Source organism: Sphaerodactylus townsendi, linkage group LG12 (assembly GCF_021028975.2).
Source record: "Sphaerodactylus townsendi isolate TG3544 linkage group LG12, MPM_Stown_v2.3, whole genome shotgun sequence".
NCBI classification, from domain to species: Eukaryota; Metazoa; Chordata; class Lepidosauria; order Squamata; family Sphaerodactylidae; genus Sphaerodactylus; species Sphaerodactylus townsendi.
In genome coordinates, this window is record NC_059436.1 from 43,664,257 (window position 1) to 43,684,287 (window position 20,031).

Here is a 20,031-nt window from a genome sequence, read left to right on the forward strand (position 1 = left end):
TGTCTGTGCTTATTTCAGTAGCCTCTGCACACCTGGCCACAAATAGGTGGCTGTAAATCAGTGACGTAGATATAGATTTTTTTTTAATGGGGTGGGTTTGGTGACTGAGGGCTTTCCGGCTGTTCCATTTCATGCATTGTTTCAAGCAAGCCGAATGTGTAATGGGAGGGGTTTGAACCCGAGAACATCCCCCCCCCCTTACCTACATCCCTGACTGTATGGCTCAGTCATAGATGGATCATAGTACCCTGTTTCCCCGAATATAAGACATCCCCGGAAAATAAGACGTAGTAGAGGTTTTGCTGAAGTGCAAAATATAAGGCATCCCCAAAAGTAAGACATAGCAAAGTTTTTGTTTGGAAGCATGCCTGACAAACAGAACACAGAAATATAAGACATCCCGTGAAAATAAGACATAGCGCATCTTTGGGAGCAAAAATTAATATAAGACACTGTCTTATTTTTGGGGAAACACGGTAAGTGTCCTACAATAGGTTCCGGAATGGTAAAAATGGCTTCCAATGTAGTACCCATTATGACCACAGGTGGCTTTTCCGCTGATCCTTTCAAGAGCTGGTTCAGGCTGGGTGGCAACCGGTGCTTAGCTATAGCTTGTGCGACTCATTTGAAAATCACGCATTCTCTTTTGCAGAACCGGACGCACAACCTTACGGCAGAGCGTGGATGGCTTTTGAAGATGTTGGGGCGGGAGATGATCTCTGATGTGTTGCACCCTCCTCTTTCCTGGGTCTGGGGACCGCGCCCCCAGTGGTGACCCCACCTTTTTTGACAACACCGTTGTCACCCCACCATTTTCAGTGTTACAGTGTGCCACTTTCCAGCTGTTTTTTTTTGCAAGCTGTTGAGCACAGTCCATGGGCTAAGCCATTTCTGTTCTACCTATTCTTAATTTCTGTGTACCAAAGGACACCTGTTTCTCCACTGAACTCTGGGGAATACAATTTTTTTTCTTTAGTTCTGCCTTGTTTGTCAATAAATGCAAAATTATTTTGTTCTAAATACAGTGTGGATTTCTTGATTCTGCTCTCCAATTTACGGTGAAGAGGGGTGGCGGGGATGGAGATATAACCAGCAATATCAGTGAGCTGATACCATCCTATTATCCCTGTGCCAGAACATCTTTGCTGTCTACTTCTGGCTCCAGTTCAAGGTGTTGCTTTTTTTTTTTACCTAAAAGCCCTTCGTGTGCTGGGACAGCTTGATATGAATCCCATTGCAAACTTCGTTCTACCTCACAGGGTGTTTGTTGTGAGGGGGGAAGGGCAAGGAGATTGTAAGCCCCTTTGAGTCTCCTACAGGAGAGAAAGGGGGGATATAAATCCAAACTCTTCCTCTTCCTCTTCTTCCTCTTCTTCTTCTTCTTCTTCTTCTGCCATATCTGCTTGCTGTGCCTTTCATTGGTTCAGTAAAATCTCTGTCAGCTTGGTCTAAGACTTTCTCAGTGATAGCCCCCAACCTCTGAGAATCACCCTCCAGATTGTCAATACTGTTGGGAGCCTTCAAGGGGGAACTGAGGATGGTACAAAATTTTGCCCCTGCACTGTTTTAGTTCAAAAATTCCAAGTTCTCTCAGAATGGGACAATTTGACTCCCTCTCTCTCTCTCTTTCTCTCCCCCCCACCCCCATTATCAATCCCTCAACAGAAATATTGTATCTTGTGAGGCAGGTGGGACTGAGAGAGTTCTGAGAGAATTGTGACTAGCCCAAGGTCTCCCAGCAGGCTTCATTTGTAGGAGCAAGGAAACCGAGTTCACCAGATAAGAGTCTGCCACTCATGTGGAGGAGTGGGGAATCAAACCCAGTTCTCCAGATTAGAGTCTGCTGTTTATGCGAAGGAGTGGGGAATCAAACCCAGTTCTCCAGATTAGAGTCCACCTGCTCTTAACCACTGCACAATGCCAGCAATGACCAATGGACTAAATAAAAAAAACGATGTGACAATATATACCAACAAAAAGAAGTGACTTCAATCAAGCCACATGGTTCCAAGGATTTAGGTTTTCTTAGTAGTGATTGCCACCAATATCCCTAGGGTTACCAACCTCCAGGTAGAACCTGGAGATCTCTGGGCATTATAATTGATCTGCAGACTATGGAAAGCAGTTTCCTTGGAGAAAGCGGCTGCTTTAGAGGATGGACAGTTTGTCGAAGGCTTTCACGGCCGGATTCAACTGGTTCTGGTGGGTTTTCTGGGCTGTGTGGCTGTGGTCTGGTGGATCTTGTTCCTAACGTTTCGCCTGCATCTGCGGCTGGCATCTTCAGAGGTGTATCACAGCGGGAAGTCTGTTACACACTGGGTCCAGTGAGAAGTGTAACAGACTTCCCTCTGTGATACACCTCTGAAGATGCCAGCCACAGATGCAGGCGAAACGTTAGGAACAAGATCCACCAGACCACGGCCACGTAGCCCAGAAAACCCACCAGAACCAGATGGACAGTTTGACTGGTTTGATGGTGAGGGAAGCTGCGGAGCTAACCCTCTTTGGTGGAACCTCCTTATGAGGTTTGGGGTGGAGCAAGCCATGGGTCAGGACGGCCAGGCAGGGGCCACTGTGGCTTATGTTTACCCCTTAGCAGTAAAATGGTTCTCCAGAAAGTAGCCTGCCACCCAGCTAAGTTCCACTGCTGCTGTGCTGCGCACAATAGATTCCCAGAAAGTGGCCTGCTGCCTGGCTGGGTTCCACAGTTGCTGCACAAGGTCCAACCGTTGGGTTGGAGGAAGGTTTCACTGGGGGACAGCACTCGGGCTGCCCTGTGTACAGATCAGATCCCTGCGCCTCACGCTTCTTTTTATCCTTTGTCGGCCTTTTGGCTAAGATCAAGGGTAGTATCCTTTGTCAATAAAATGGTTTGGCTATGGCCAAAATTTTAACCCCATGGACAAGAGTGTTGTGTCATTATTTTGTTATGGGACAATACTCTCTTTCTCACAATACTAGAACCAGGGGGCATAGATTGAAAATGCTGGGGGGACAAATTAGGGCTAATAAAAGGAAACACTTCTTCACGCAACGTGCGATTGGTGTTTGGAATATGCTGCCACAGGAGGTGGGGATGGCCACTAACCTGGATAGCTTTAAAAGGGGTTTGGACAGATTTATGGAGGAGAAGTCGATCTATGGCTACCAATCTTGATCCTCTTTGATCTGAGATTGCAAATGTCTTAAGAACATAAGAACATAAGAACTAGCCTGCTGGATCAGACCAGAGTCCATCTAGTCCAGCATTCTGCTACTCGCAGTGGCCCACCAGGTGCCTTTGGGAGCTCACATGCAGGATGTGAAAGCAATGGCCTTCTGCTGCTGCTGCTGCTCCTGAGCAGCTGGTCTGCTAAGGCATTTGCAATCTGAGATCAAGGAGGATCAAGATTGGTAGCCATAGATTGACTTCTCCTCCATAAATCTGTCTGACTGCCTTAACAGTCCAGGTGCTCGGGAGCAACAGCAGCAGAAGGCCCTTGCTTTCACATCCTGCATGTGAGCTCCCAAAAGCACCTGGTGGGCCACTGCGAGTAGCAGAAATCTGGACTAGATGGACTCTGGTCTGATCCAGCTGGCTTGTTCTTATGTTCTTATGAGCAGCACTGGTCCCGCCCTCGGGGGGCAAAAGGAAATCACATGGTGGTGCACAGTTCCTCTCGATCTGCAAACCACCATGCCTAGGATTTCCTTTGCCAGTAAACAACAAGGACTTGCTATGAAGACAATACCTCCTGGCTGCCTTGCTTTCAATTTCACTTCCTCCTCCTGTGCCTTTTTTTACCCATCCCTTGCAGAATCTTCCACAGCTCGCACGGCAAGGCAATTCTCCCTGTGCAGGAGGGCTTTCTAAAAGAAAGGAGCTCGCCTTGTCTGCCTTTCTGTTCGGGACGGGGCACATCTCCGCCATGCTGGAGAGGGGTGCCCGCTGCTTGCCAGTATTCACCACGTTCTCTTTGGTTGTGCTTTTCCGGACCAGCTTAGTAGCCAGAGGCCACAACCCCTGTGTGCAGGTAGGTGATTTTGAAAGGGCATCCTGTTTCGTCCAGAACTTCTCTTTCACTTCATTCTAATAGCTCTCTTAGGCTCATTCCGCACATGCAGAATAATGCACTTTCAAACTGCTTTCAGTGCTCTTTGAAGCTGTGCGGAATAGCAAAATCGACTTGCAAACAGTTGTGAAAGTGGTTTGAAAATGCATTATTTTGTGTGTGCGGAAGGGGCCCTAGTGAACTGGAGTGCCAGTTTCTTCGCTCCCCCTCTAAACATGTGGAAAATAGGAGGAGGTGTGCTTAATATAATGCTCCCCCATCTAATCATCCTGCAGGCACTATGATGCCCTCGTACCTAATGGCGTCGCTGCATTTATCCCTGACTTTGGGCTGAGAACTGTACTGTTGGGCTGAGAACTGTACTGCCACTGGTAAAGTAAGATGTGGTTGGAAGACTGCTCAAGATTTCTTCCTGTCCAAAAATATACTAATGCTAACAACGAAACCTGTATTTTTCACATTACACAAAAAGCGTGTGTTCCAGTGGAAGAGACATCACTCACATGCTCCGATTACAGGCTGCAAACAGAATATAAAGACCACACTCCCTCGGTGCGATTCACTCTTTCCTATGAAGTCCAATTTGTTGGAAACAAACACAAATTATAAAGTGACTCCAAAAATCAGTCAGATATCATACAATTACCAAGGACGGACTTCTAACAGCTCTCACTTTACTGGTGGTATATTATTTGTCATGTCTTTGCACCTAGGACGCCTTGTATTGGATTCTATCGTTGGAATGTATGTAAAAAGAAGGAAATTATCTTACACATGTTTTTTTTCTGAAAGAATACACTAAGGCTCATTCCACACATGCAGAATAATGCACTTTGAAACTGCTTTCAGTGCTCTTTGAAGCTGTGCGGAATGGCAAAATCCACTTGCAAACAGTTGTGAAAGTGGTTTGAAAACGCATTATTTCAAGTGCAGCGGAAGTAACCAAAGTTTATTTGTTTGCGGCATTTAATATTATATGCAGTGTCGAAAAGTATTGAGGTACTTGAGCCTCTTTTTGGTGCAGAATTCTTTTGGTTTTCTCACCTCCTGGTGGTTGATATCCCTAATATTATGCCATGAAGTTGGTAGAAACTGTCATCTAGGAAGAAAAGGCTGGAGTTCAGGCGGCTCAGAGTTGGTGGCAATCAGTACGTTTGGTCCCATCCTTCCTCCAAGGAGCTTACAGCAGCCCACATGTATCTTCCTAACATTTTATTTCACAACTACCCTGTGAGGTCGGTCAGGCTGAGAACAAATCAGGCTAGACCAAATTTGAGACACTGGAACCATTTGGTGTTTTTAAGTTTTTCTCTGCTCCTTGAGAAAAAATATATATCTTGAGCAAATCGTTTCCTATCCCAAATCCTTCTAGAACAGTGATGGCGAACCTTTTCGAGGTCGAGTGCCCAAACTGCAACCCAAAACCCACTTATTTATTGCAAAGTGCCAACACGGCAATTTAACCTGAATACTTTTAGTTTAGAACAAAACAGTTGGCTTCAAGGCGCGCGTTACTCGGGAGTAAGCTTGGTGGTAGTCGGTGGCTTTGCTTTGAAGCAACTGTGCAACGCTTCGAACGGGTGAATCACAACTCTAGGAGAGTTTACTCAGAAGCAAGCCCCATTGCCAGCAACCGAGCTTACTCCCAGGTAAAGGATCATGCTTTAGTTCTTCCCATGAAAATCAGTAGGGTTTAACAGCGCTTAACAGGGTTACCTGCACTGCTTCCCCAAAACTAGGTCTTAGGTTTAATGCTAATAATCTCCCTGAAATAATTACCCTAGTATCACATGACGAACTCTGTGCACGCGTGCCCACAGAGAGGGCTCTGAGTGCCACCTCTGGCACCCGTGCCATAGGTTCGCCACCACTGTTCTAGAAGCTGTAATTTTCTTGACATACAAATAATAAACTCTAGCTCACAAAGCCAAACCTCCATGCTGGGTAGATTTTCTTGCTTCCCAACATTACAGGACTAATATTTGGGCTATTGTTGAATGATTCCTTATAAGAACCATATTGTTTATTATATTTCTTAATAATCCTAGAACTATTACTCCAGGTCCCTAGGAATTTTATTATTAACAATTTCTCCAGTGATTTTGCAATTGTCCTAACAAAATATGCCAGTCTGAACACTGCAACCAAATATGAATGTATGAACCGACTTGCTTTTTGGAGTGGCAGGCTGTGCCAGCATGGTGGAGTGGTTAAAAGCGGGTGGACTCTGATCTGGAGAACCAGGTTTGATTCCCCACTCCTCCATATGAGTGGTGGACTCTTATCTGATGAACTGGATTTGTTTCTCTGCTCCTCCACATGAAGCCTGCTAGGAAACCTCAGACCTCTCTCAGCCCCACCTACTTCATAAGGTGTCTGTTGTGGGAGAGGAAGAGAAAGGAGTTTGTAAGCCCTTGGAGTCTCCTTACAGGAGAAAAGGGTGGGGTGTAAATCCAAACTCTTCTTTGTAATACTTATGTGTAGGCATTTATATGGATTCATCTTTAAAATGCATTCAGGAACTGTGAACCTGAATTTTGAAAATGGGAAGACAAGTATTTCATGCTAAAAATATTTTTAGGAGACATCCCATCCCCAAAAAGTGAAAACTGGGACACTGATTTATTGGGGGCAGATGCCAGAAAATAGATATTGTTCCTACAGCAAAGGTCAGCAACTTCTTATAATTAAAGAACCGAGCTCCGTCAACAACCAGAGCAATAGCTCAGCAAACAGCCAGTAACTGAAACTGGACAACATTACTGATAATTGACAGGTTGATTAAGAATCCACAAAAGTTCCATGACCCAAACATTGCTTGTTGTGAAATTTTATTAGGAATTGGCACTTACAGTCCTCACAATAAGTAATGAATATACCCAGGAGCGGCCCGTGTGGTTGTTTTAGTGCGTTGGGATAAATCTCGGCATGGTTCACAGTTATTGGCAAATGGTCACTTCTATGTATGGTCACTTCTAAGATGTAATCTCCTCTGAAGATGCCAGCCACAGATGCAGGCGAAACGTCAGGAGAGAATGCTGCTAGAACACGGCCATACAGCCCAGAAACCACACAGCACCCAAGTGATTCCAGCCGTGAAAGCCTTCGACAATACGGTCACTTCTATCATTTGACTTACTGTGTAAAACATCTTGAAGTCCCTTAATGTTTTCCCCCTCCACGTACAGATTATTCTAGTCCCGCACTTATCCCTCTAAGATATCTAACTTTAGATATTACTTTTGCAAAGAACCACATTGGGTTATCTACACAGGAACATTTGACTCCAGAGTCCGAGGTTGGTGACACCCATCCTAGCCCACAATGTCCTCTGTTCATTGATTTTTTCTGGAGACTTAATTGTATTCTTTTCTTTTAACTTAACTTCGTAGATTTAAGGAATAGAAATTTCCTGGGGGGGGGGGGGAAGGAAAGAAAAAAGAATAGTGCTTTTCTGGTTCAATCTGTTTCAGTCATTATCTCTGAGTGGGAGTTTGATGAGCATATTCCAGCTACCCAGATTTATTTGTGAAGATGTATTCCCTTTATAAAGATTTATTCGCAAAATATAACATGAATACAGGACAGAGGGATTTCCCCCCCCCCCCAGAACACAGCAATGTCTTGTCCATCTTAAGACATCTGTCCATCATAACACCTCTGTCCTCTCTAGGTCTGTAGTGAATTATGAATTTTAATTAATTAAATCCGTGATAGAACTTATGGATAATCGTTCTTGACAACAGCAATGATGATGCTTTTGTCTTTAGAGGATGCTGTTATGTAGCACTGCACCGTTTCAGAAAAAGTATTTTCTCCTGAGTATGTGAAGGGAGATACTTCCAACAAAAGCACTAGAAGAAGTTTCCTTTCCTGTGTTGGAAGGAATACTTGTTAATATGGTACCGGAACACGCATTCCTACTAGAGACACAGAGAAAGGATGGAAGAATGCCATTCCCAGGGTAGTATTAGAGACGTTATTCTCTTTCTGAGAGAATGGGGAAAGCTTCTCCTCTAACTGCAGCAAACGAGGATTTTCCTCCTGAATAGTGACGAAAGTGGAATGCTTTTCAGAAACCATCTGCCAGATACGGATTATAAGTACATACATTAAAAATATTTAATTAAATCTATTGCATGCTAAATTGGGGCCAGCTTCGTAATTGATCAAAAAGTCTGTCCTTGATTAATTTTGCTAATCCATTGAAGAAACATTGCAGTTATTAAAGATATCAAATGACAGCGATTAGTCCACCTCTTCCCTGGTCCACCTGGGAGGAGTGTAAATATTTATAGCACTGGACATGCTTCTGGAACAATTAATGGGAAAGCATAACTCAATGGGAAAATTGGAATGGAAAATCCAATGTAATAATTAGAGCCTTGAAAGAAGAATGCCCTAGCTTCTATATATGGATTTCTCAGACTGGTGTTCCCTGGATCATGCATATGGATCTTTGGGAGAAAATCTAACTGGAAATAATATTTAGAACTTGAAGTCGTTACGGACGACGCAATGAAGAGACGAGACGCAGCGATATCAGGGTCTGGTGGAGAGAAGCCAGCGGCGATCTAGCGTGATCCGTGGATCTGGCTAATCTGCCGAGCTGGGGTCCCTGGCACCTTTTATTAAGGGTTTGGGAAGGCAGGAGAGCGGGAGAGCGGGAGAAGGTTGCTCAATTCATAACTCATTGAGGGCTGCATACGTGCGGGAGGAAACGTTCCTGTCTGGGTCAAATCCACATCTGGGGGTCTTGTGACCCTTTGTCTGGGGCATCTTGTGAGCCGTGAGTCAGAGGGGTCTTGTGATGGGTGTGCGTGTGAGCCCAGGAGGGGACAGATGGCGCAGGCATTCCTGTGCACTTTCTGAGGCTCTACTGGGTCCGCTGATGCACCCCAACAAGAACTAATATTTATGTAAGTGCTCTCTGCTTAGGAATCATCCAAGAAGCACTCCAATGGATGTATCTTTTTTTCCTTAAAAAAAGTATAGTGAATTGTATGCACAGAAGCTCAAAGATGTGGAGGGACCATTCATAGCATTTTCCTCCTTTATTTTGAACAATCATAACCTTAACTTCCCCCCCCCCACCCCCCCCCCCCCCCACCCCCCCCCCCCCCCACCCCCCCCCCCCCCCACCCCCCCCCCCCCCCACCCCCCCCCCCCCCCACCCCCCCCCCCCCCCACCCCCCCCCCCCCCCACCCCCCCCCCCCCCCACCCCCCCCCCCCCCCACCCCCCCCCCCCCCCACCCCCCCCCCCCCCCACCCCCCCCCCCCCCCACCCCCCCCCCCCCCCACCCCCCCCCCCCCCCACCCCCCCCCCCCCCCACCCCCCCCCCCCCCCACCCCCCCCCCCCCCCACCCCCCCTTGTTGGCCCCCCCCCCCCCCCCCCCCCCCCACCCCGGGGCCCCCCCCCCCCCCCCCCCCCCCCCCCTCCCCCCCCCCCCCCCAAAATTCCCCCCCCCCCCCCCCCCCCGCCCCCCCCCCACCCCCAATGGCCCCCCAGATGTTCATGAACTACAATTCCCATCAGCCCTGCCACTTAGCCATGATGGCGGGGGCTGATGGGAATTGTAGTCCATGAACATCTGGAGGGCCATCGTTTGAAGACCCCTGATCCAGAGCAAATGTTAAAGGATCTAACTATGACACATAATCTGGGCTCCATTCAGCCACCTCCTTTGTCCATCTTTAATGGGGTTCAATTCCCCAAGATTTTGGGTGAGCAGAAAAGGGTTGTTTAGTTCAGTCTGAGAACTCACAGGTTTGTAGGCTGCTGTCCCATGGGGCAAGGTGTTCAGGTTACAGGTTGGAAGATTACATTGACAACAAAGGCTCCAGTGGTGTTCCACCATCACCATCAGTGATTTCCCCTGAGTCCAGCTTTGGTTGAGACTTTGCATGAACAGCAACAGAACCTCCTGTGTTGACATCCTTGTCTTCCGGCTTGGAGATTCTGGCCTCTGATTCATGATTTCTGGCATCTCTTACTCTTAATTCCTGCTCTTGGTCCCAGAGGCGTAGCAAAAGGGAAAAGTGCCCAATGCACTGGTGCGTCCTCCACCCGTGTCCTGCCCCCACCATGCCCCCACCGCACCCCTGGAACACCCTTGCCACACCCCCACAGGGGCGCGTGCCTAGTGCGTCACGTGCACACACCCTGTCCCCTTGGAGCTACGCCTCTGCTTGCTCCATGCTTGCTCACAGCCCAGCAAGCACAAGAGGTTATTATAGATTGCTAAACTTCAAACCCACCACCTCACTGCAAGACATGATCTGCATACCTGCTATACTTGCCTGCTATTGTTTACTGTCTCATTCTGGACTATTGCCTGCTGTTTTCTAGACTCCTCTTTTCTGTCTGTTTTTCTTCCCTGCCTTTCTTTGGCCACAGACATTAGGTTTTGCCCAGTGATTTTTGATAACATTGTGCCTATTGCTTACCAGCGAGGTATACAGGCATCTCTGTATACCTTGGTTGGCTGGCTCTATTTTCACACCAAGGTTCATTGCCTAACAGAAGCATAGCAAGGGGGAAAAGCTCCCGGTGCACTGGTGCGTCCTCCGCCCCCGGCCTGCCCCAAAACGCCCCCGCCACACCCCCAAAGGGGTGCACGCTCAGTGCCTTGCACCCCCCCATCCCCTTGGAGCTATGCCTCTGTTGTCTAACTATCTGTTTAAATATATATATATATAGGTTCGCCACCACTGGTCTATAGCATTGTCAACTGCCATAAATATATATATATATATATTTATGGCAGTTGTCAATGCCATAGACCAGTGGTGGCGAACCTATGGCACTCCAGATGTTCATGGACTACAATTCCCTTCAGCCCCTGCCAGCAATTGTCCAATTGGCCATGGTGGCAGTGGCTGATGAGAATTGTAGTTCATGAACATCTAGAGTGCCATAGGGTCACCACCACGGCCATAGACTATTCTGTCCATCACATTATCTGCAAATTCACTTCACTTTCACATAAGCAGACCCTTTCCCTCTCCTTTTCCCCCTCCCTTTCCCTCCTTCAATTTCCTTCTCTCCTTCCCTTTTCTTTAGCTAGAGCTGACTGTGTGTCAGGATGTATCCTCTCCTGCCATCAAAGTGCGGGGCCTAGGTGCAAGGACACACACCTGGCTGTGGGGAGGAGGCAGCTGCCTTCACCTTCCTTTCCTTTTCCTTTGATGCTAGTAACTGTAGATAATTAGAAGCAACCCTGGTGCCTTTCCAGGGGGAGGGGGAGGGGGTGGCAGGTGGCTGAGAACTACCACTGCGCTGGCCTTGAGATACTCAGCTCCCAAACATCTTTCCTTCCGTTGTGTTGTTCTCACATTCCATGGGAAACAGGGAGGGGGGATTTATGGCAGGAACTCTGGAGGGATAAAGGCAACTGCATTTCTGTAGATTGGCAGAACTGGCTTCCTGAAAGCCAGGTACTAGCTGTTATCAATAAAGACTTCTGATCCAGCATCCAGAGTCCGCTTATTGACTTCAGTCTCAAGACCTGACATTGTGGCCCCTTTCACATGGGCCAATAAACACAGGCTAACCACGTTATAAACCTGTGTTGGAGGGGGGAGAACTTTGCACGTATCCCATTCCTAATGTGAATCTGCTCCATGTTCCCCACCACCACCCGGGTTTTCCATGAATTACACTATCTGTGGCCCCTTCCGCACACGCAAAATAATGCATTTTCAAACCACTTTCACAACTGTTTGCAAGTGGATTTTGCCATTCCACACAGCTTCAAAGAGCACTGAAAGCAGTTTCAAAGTGCATTATTCTGCATGTGCGGAATGAGCCTGTGATTCTTCTGTTTTAACATGGATTGCAGCTGCGGCCGAGCGAACAGCTGCCCCGGGAAGCGTGTTACTTGGCTGCGCTTCTCTTTTTCCCCAGTCCCAGTCTGTCTGCTGCATAGCTACAGAGGGACACAGGGACGGCAGCATGACTGTGAAGGTCCATGCCTGCCAGGCTTCGTAGCTACGCAGTGGAGGGAGGTAAGTGAAAAAAGTCCACGCAAATAGCCTGGGGCTATGACAGGTTCATTCATCCTGCCTGCAACTCGCTTTACATTTGCTGTGTGGAAAGGGCCTTAGTTAGACTTACCCATTTTTATCTCCCATTGGAGAGTGGAACAGAGAATGAAATTGCACCAAATTCTTGTATATTTTTGCATGTTTTTAATTACCTGTTGGTTTTATCGTAAATTACTTAAGCTGGTTTATTGTGTTTTGTATTGTTTACTGATTGTGCGTAGTATATACTGGTGATATGTGCTGTATACTGATGATGTGTAAACTGTCCTGACCCTGGCGTGTGGCTGGGGTAGGGCAGGATATAAAACGAAATAAAGTAAAATGGCTGTGTTCAGACATCATGATCAAACCTTGGTGTGTTGTTCATGATGTGAATTAGGCAAGAATTCCTGGAGCCTGCTTTCCACTTCTCCCTCTATGCAGGCTGTAGAGATGGAAGGTTTGAACAAGCCACATTTCAAGCCAGCATGGAAGCAGGGCAAGATAACAAACCAGTTTCTGTTCTGAATCTTAAAAACTGGTTCCAGAACTCCCTGCTGGGCACTCGGACCCAGCTTTTGGTTCCATCCATTCATTTCCACCTTCCCGTTTCTTTGACATTTTGGCAAAACCTCCTGCCCCTCCCCCCAACCCCAGAACAATCTTAATGAACATATATGGATAGATGAATTTTGTTGCTTACTAATACTGCTGTTAAAGTGAATTACTTGCTGAATCAAAAGAACAAAACCACTCAGGATCTTTTTTCTTTCCTTTTAGATGCCACATCACAAAGATCAAAGACGACGCTTTTGCTGGGCTCCGTAACCTCTCTGTTTTGCTTCTGACCGGCAACCCTCTCCAGTTCTTGGGACCAAGAGCATTTCAGGGCTTGACTTCTCTGCAAAGACTGGTACTTGCAGAAACCTCCTTATCCTCACTGGACAGTCTGCCCATCGGACATTTAATGGCTCTTCAGGAGCTAAACTTGAGCAACAACTATATAGATTCCTTAAAACTTCCCCAATATTTCTCCCAACTTACAGAACTTAATCATTTGATTCTCCAGTCCAATAGGATCTCCTCGATCTCTACAGGAGACCTGGATTTCTTGTCCACTCACAATCTGAAACTTGTTCTGTGTCGAAACAGCATAAAATATATCCAACCAAGGTCTTTTGAAGGAATTTACCTCCAGGAATTGTCTCTGAGATCCAGTTTCCAGGATCACAGCAGTATGCAGATTGGTCTCCTTAATATGTCTGGCCTCCATGTTAACAGTTTGGTGTTAGGAAGATACAGGAACTATAAGAAAGAAGAATCCTTTAACAAGAATCTCTTGGATGGTCTCTGTCACATGGACCTCCAGGAAATCACTCTCATCAGCACTGGTGATTCTTTCTCCAGAACAGATAGTCTTTCTGCCTGTGTGAACAACATCTCCACTGTGCGGTTTGTGCACACTTACCTTCGTACTATAAACTTCCCAGAAAATACCAACATACACCATCTTGAGTGCAAGGACAGTAAGTTTCATCGTGTGCCGATTGAGAAGCTGACTGTCTTGAAAAAGCTAAGAGTGCTCCACATAACCAATACAGATAGACTCACTGAATTTGATTTGGAGTCGAGAAATGGGGCTTTGCAGAAACTTGAGATCCTAGATCTCAGCAATAACAAGCTTAGCACAGGTCTTTGCTGGTCTTGTCTCAAGGAACATTTTCCAAACCTGATGGTTTTGAACCTCAGCTTCAACCCGCTTGTCAAAGTGCCCGTGGAGCTCATTGGCCCGACCACATTGAAATATCTGGATTTACAATATTCCAGACTACTAGGTCCAGGAAAGCTGCCAACTTTTCTGGGCCTTAAGAAACTTCTCTACCTTGATATTTCCCATACCAGCATTTCTATTAACACAGAATGCTCGTTTTGTGGCTTGCACAGCCTGGAAGTTCTGAAAATGGCTGGTAACTCTTTTAAGGGCAACCAGGTAGCCAATACCTTCACCAATGTCACCAAGCTGAAGGTCTTGGACATCTCCTACTGCCAGCTGCAGCATGTGTCTCTGGGTAGCTTTCACCATCTCCACGACCTCCGTGAACTGAACGTCAGCAACAACAAGCTCTTGGATTTCCATCCAGAGTCCTTCATGAACCTGCATGCCCTCCTCATCTTGGATTTCCATGGCAACCAGTTGATCACCTTGACCAAGCAGCATTTGGAGAGCTTGCCGAGGGGCTTGAGAAAACTGGACCTTTCTCGAAACCTTTTCGACTGTTCCTGTGATCGCTTGGACTTCCTGCGGTGGGCTACAGAACACAGGGACCTTTTTATGCAGGCACAGATGATGAAATGTCACAGTCCCTCATACTTAGAAGATACCCAGCTGATGCAATTTGACATATCTTTTTGCCAGGTCAGTACAACCACAGTGGTCATTTCAGTGAGCGTTTCTGTGGTCGTGGCCTTGTCTTTGATTCTAGTTTACAAGTTCTACTTCCACTTATATTATATGATGTTGTTGCTCACTGGGGGGCATTCCTCTACTGATCATAACAAAGTCTACGATGCCTTTGTTATCTACTCCAGCAAGGACCAAAGGTGGGTGAAACAAGAGCTGGAAGAAACGCTAGAATCGGGAGTGCCATGCTTCCGCCTCTGCTTCCACTATCGAGATTTCAGACCTGGCATGCCCATCATCACCAACATTATTAAAGAGGGCTTCCATAACAGCCGGAAAGTCATCGCTGTGGTCTCGACCCACTTCCTGGAGAGTCGTTGGTGTAACTTTGAGCTTGAAGTTGCTCAGTCTTGGCAGCTACTGGACAGCAAAGCCAGCCTCATCTTCGTTGTCCTAGACGGAGTGGACAGAGTGGTGCTGCGTCAGAGGCTGGGATTGTTCCGCTATTTACGGCGGAATACCTACTTAGTATGGAAAGACAAGGAAGTCAAACGGCACGTTTTCCTGAGGCAGTTGAAGGCAGCCTTGCTTGATGGCAAAACGTGGACTGAGGATCAGCTCCGATCCATGTTGGTGAACTAGGGTCATGACTCCATTTTCTGCTTTTCTGAGCCAATCAAAATAACATACTTGGTCACAAGCTTTCACTATGGTGGCCTTCCTGAATCTGGCCACTATAGATCACAATGTGGATTGGGGAAAACAAAAAATGACATTGAAGAACGGCTTGTTTTTCTTTTATGAGGGTTCTTATTCACCAGTTAAAAAACAGACAAGATCAGATAGGTCAGAGACCTTGACCTGATTACAGGGTTAGAGTACCCCATCCAAAAGGAGAGGATAAGGAGTCTAGAGCATTTCTGTTCATTAAAAAAAAGATTACTAATAGTAAGGACATGGTAAAGGTTGGGTATATGGCTGCTAGGAATGGGGGACCCCCTGCTGGTACTCAATAGAGCAAAAAAGGGGACAAATGTGGGGAGCACTTTTGGCTAGGAACCCAGAAGGGGTGTTGCTGCATTGCAGAACGCTCCAGGAATTTTTGCAATCTCTATGGATTCACAGTGATATCACTTCTGGTTACATGGGTGGAAGTGACATCATAGTGTAACACACTGCTGTTCGCCAGATTTCTGCCTCCCCGGGATTGCTAATTATGTGCTCAGTGGAGCAGCAGTTGAAGTGAATGGGGAAAAACCACATGTGGAAGTTTTAGGGTAATTTTATGATGCTCTAAAAATATTAAGAATCTCTGTGGTTAAAAAAAAATCTCTATAGGAAAAATCTATTTTTTGCAATTCCTGAAGTGTTATGATGTCACTTGCAGTTTTCAAAATAGGAAATGACTTACAAGAAGTCTTTGCCCCTCCCCCAGGGATTACAGAGGTCACCTGCTTGGCATTTTTAGCACCCAATAAAATTTATGGATTTTGACCCAGTAGGGACAAAAAGAAGTACTTCTTTACTCAATAAGTAATTGAACTGCTGAATTCACTACCATAAAATATAATGATGGCCCAACAGCATGACTTTACTTTTGGGGAGAACCTAAAAGTGACATCACACTTCTCTAGGAGTCACTGGAAACTCGCAGGTAAAACCACAGAGTTTCCAGAAGTTCCTAGAGAGGACTGATATCACTTCCTTGGAAATGACATCACACACCATCACTAATAGTTACTTCCCATATCCCTCCCCTCCCTAGTGACCTACTGGTTTTCAGACCATTAGAACAGATGGCTTTTAAAAGCAGATTAATAAAGGACTGTTAAGGTTAACAGCCACTTTCCGTGGCTGTTAACCATGCTGACTAGAGAGAACCTCTGTGTTTGAAAGCAGAAAAGATCTGAACACCAGTGTAATGGGGCAACACCAGAAGAAAACCTCTATCTCCTCTTCGTTGGCTAGTTGGCATGTTTGTGAATCTGGATATGGGAGTAGATGGACCACTGCTCTGATCCAGCAGGGCTCTTTTAATGTCCTTATGCTACGTTATATTGTGAAAATATGAGTGGATTTGTATAACACTAATAGAAATTAGGAGCAATCTGAGGCTGGGACATGCTTCTTTATTTATTCAAAGTCTCACTTTGACTAAGCCTATTAAGAGGAATCATGAAGAAGATGGACAGAGTTGTTGTTTTTTCAGGGGATCCAACCATATTTATGGAGAAGAGGTATCCCCAGCGGCTGCTATACAGCGATTACATGGGAGTTCACTGTGAGAATGTTTCTGTTTGAGTCCAGGATTATGCTAACAAAGACTTATTTTAATTTTGTTGCATTTTACAGTCTGTTCATCTCCCAACCTCCAGTATTTTGTATCCAGTCAGCAGTCTTGTAATTTATTTATTTATTTTATTCATTTTGAGTTTTTTATACCGCCCTACCCCCGAAGGGCTCTGGGCGGTGAACAACAGTCTAAAACATACAATCAAATCGATTTAAAATAGATACAGCGTTTAAACATATAAAACATATAAAACAGCGTCAGCAACAAAATCCAATTTTAAAAACCTCCGCAAAGGAGGGGGGAGGGGTCCCATAGATGGTGGAGGGACCCAAAAAAAAGAACAAGAGGAGAAGGGTGGGGGGGGGGGGGCACACATCAGCGGCTGGACACTCCAAAAGCCCGGCGGAACAACTCCGTCTTACAGGCCCTGCGGAATTCACCAAGATCCCGCAGGGCTTGGACAGCTGGAGGGAGAGTGAAACACCAGGCAGGGGCCAGGGCCGCAGTGCCCCTGGCCCGGGTGGAGGCTGCCAGCCGCGACTACAGAGGGGCCGGGGACTAGCAGTAAATTGGCCTCTGCCTAACGCAGAGGCCTGGAAGCGTGACATATGGGGTAACGCGGTCCCGAAGCGTTTTAGGGTCCCAGACCGCGTAAGGCCTTAAAGGTTAGCAAGGCACCCATACCTTGAAGATGATCTGGAACTCAACTGGGAGCCAATGCAGGCGGCGCAGCAATTGTGCTGGATATGATCACGAAAGGCGCCCCCTGTGAGTAGGCGGGCCGCCGCGATAAGCTGGGACCAGCTGTAACTTCCGGATCAAACGCAAGGGTAGGCCCGCCAGAGAGCGAAGTTATTAATAGTCCACAACTGGAGGTGACCGTTGCATGGATCACCGTGGCCAGGTCAGTGCGGGAGAGGAAGGGAGCCAGCCGTCGGGCCTGACGAAGATGGAAGAATGCAGCCCGGGTTGTATGGGCCACCTGGGTCTCCATTGAAAGAGATGAATCCAGGTGGACCCCCAGGCTGCGAACAGAGGAGGTCGGCGCCAATGAGACCCCCTCCCACACCGGCGGCTGGAAATTCCCAACCTCGCCCCCACGGCCAAGCCAAAGGATCTCCGTCTTCGATGGATTAAGTTTTAACCTGCTCTGCTGCAACCAACCAGCGACCGCCTCCAAACAATGCTGTAGAGCTGCAGGGGCAGCAACCGTTCCCCCCTCCATCAACAGAATGAGCTGAGTGTCATCAGCATATTGATATGTCATCAGCATAATGATATGAGGCTGTTGTTAGGTCTCGGATCTTGAATCAATAAATGGACTCTGTATTGTTGATCAGCAGCATTTATTGGCAAGCAATGAAGCACCATGCTTGTTAAAGCCAATTCTGGTGAACCTGACTTTTGCTGTCCCCTTTATCCAGAGGTAACCCCCCTACCCATTTTCCCAAAGAATTTGAGAAAGAGTTATTTCGGAGCTGTCAAGGTTGGCGACAGATAGAGATAAAGTCACCTGGTATTTTGCCCCCACAAAACAATGGAAACACTCAATTTCACATGAGACCAGAAGTGTCAGGGGTAAGTCTAGTTATCTACTCAGCATGTGAAGTCATAAAGAAAAGATCAAGGAAAGAATGTCCCCCTACAGCAGTAGTATCATATAACAGGCTGGTTGCACATATCTTGTAGTGGTTACATTGAGATAGGAATGCATCTCAATCAACTAGATACAATCACTGGCAATACATTTTGTAACACTATACTGAGTTAGGAATTCATATCAATCAACTAGGTATATATATATTCCCCAACCAAAAAGGGTTGTTGCGTCCCACCATTTTGGGTAATACATTTTATATTAGGCAACTTTTGGGCTGAAACATTCTTCCTGGTATTAAAAGGTTATGGCCCAGTTGAAGAAGGAGAAGAAGAAGAAGAAGGAGAAGAAGGAGAAGAAGGAGAAGAAGAAGAAGAAGGAGAAGAAGAAGAAGAAGAAGAAGAAGAAGAAGAAGAAGAAGAAGAAGAAGAAGAAGAAGAAGAAGAAGAAGAAGAAGAGGAGGAGGAGGAAGAGGAGGAAGAGGAGGAAGAGGAGTTTGGATTTATATCCCTCTTTTCTCTCCTGTAGGAGACTCAAAGGGCTTACAATCTCCTTGCCCTTGCCCCCTCACAACAAACACCCTGCGAGGTTGGTGGGGCTGAGAGAGCTCCGAAAAATGTGACTAGCTCAAGGTCACCCAGCTGGCGTTTGTGGGAATGCACAGGCTAATCTGAATTACCCAGATAAGCCTCCTCAGCTCAGTTGGCAGAGAGAGGAATCAAACCCGGTTCCTCCAGATTAGAATGCACCTGCTCTTAACCACTACGCCACTGCTACATGAGTGCAATGTCATCTGGAGACTGAAACACACTCACCATTTCCCCCTAGAATGGTAAAGGATATTAAAAGGCTGTTGTGGTTTTTCTGGCCTATGTGGCTGCGGACTGGACTTTGTCTCTGCTCCTAACACTTTGCCTGCATTTACGGCTCGTATCTTCAGAGGCATGTCACGGGACAAGGAGAGAAACACATCATACTGTGACCTGCCTCTCTCTCTGGTGCAGAGAGGAACACTTCTCATTGGCTCATTCCGCACATGCAGAATAATGCACTTTCAAACTGCTTTCAGTGCTCATTGAAGCTGTGCAGAATAGCAAGATCCACTTGCAAACAGTTGTGAAAGTGGTTTGAAAATACATTATTTTGTATGTGTGGAAGGGGCCATTGTGACACGCCTCTGAAGACGCCAGTCATAGATGCTGGTGAAACGTTAGGAGCAAAAACAACCAGACCACAGCCACACAGCTTGAAAACCCCACAAGAGATGCTGGCTGTAAAAGCCTTCGACAATACACTTTGTGAAGAGGAGTAGCTGTTCTGCGCAAGGGCATTACTCAAGGCTATCTGGACCAAATCTGCTAAAGCAGCATTGGCCAAAGTCAATATTAGTCTGGATTTCAGCAGCGAAATTAGAAAGGGAAGAGGGACTGGGGGAATCTGGCAGTATAGGAGTTTCTGCTGTTGGCTATGGCCACAACACTCTTTTCTCTCCCTCTCCCCGAGCCTTCTTGACAAACAATTCACAAAGTAAATATATTTCTACCTCAGATCACAATGTCCTAAGACTTTTTTTTTTTCATTATTATCTTTATAATAATGGTTTTTGGGATGCTGTCAAGCAGCTGGGGGGAATGATAATCAGAGTTTACAGGGAATGCATT

The 20,031-nt window shown here is 46.4% G+C and overlaps 1 protein-coding gene across 1 annotated transcript; it reads left to right on the forward strand.

Moving 5' to 3' along the window:
- Positions 1-3,908: 3,908 nt before the first annotated feature.
- On the forward strand, positions 3,909-15,726 carry TLR4 (toll like receptor 4). The gene is made up of 3 exons (XM_048512148.1): positions 3,909-4,013; positions 11,961-12,040; positions 12,860-15,726. The coding sequence occupies exons 1-3, from the start codon at positions 3,909-3,911 to the stop codon at positions 15,120-15,122; spliced, it is 2,448 nt and encodes an 815-aa protein (XP_048368105.1). The 3' UTR covers positions 15,123-15,726.
- Positions 15,727-20,031: the final 4,305 nt, after the last annotated feature.

Bases quoted from the DNA above. Each gene is read 5' to 3' on its own strand.
- TLR4 (XM_048512148.1), top strand. From the start codon at position 3,909: ATGCTGGAGAGGGGTGCCCGCTGCTTGCCAGTATTCACCACGTTCTCT. The intron at 4,014-11,960 runs GTAGGTGATTTT...CTTTTTCCCCAG, and splicing joins GCCACAACCCCTGTGTGCAG to TCCCAGTCTGTCTGCTGCAT. The intron at 12,041-12,859 runs GTAGCTACGCAG...CTTTCCTTTTAG, and splicing joins GTCCATGCCTGCCAGGCTTC to ATGCCACATCACAAAGATCA.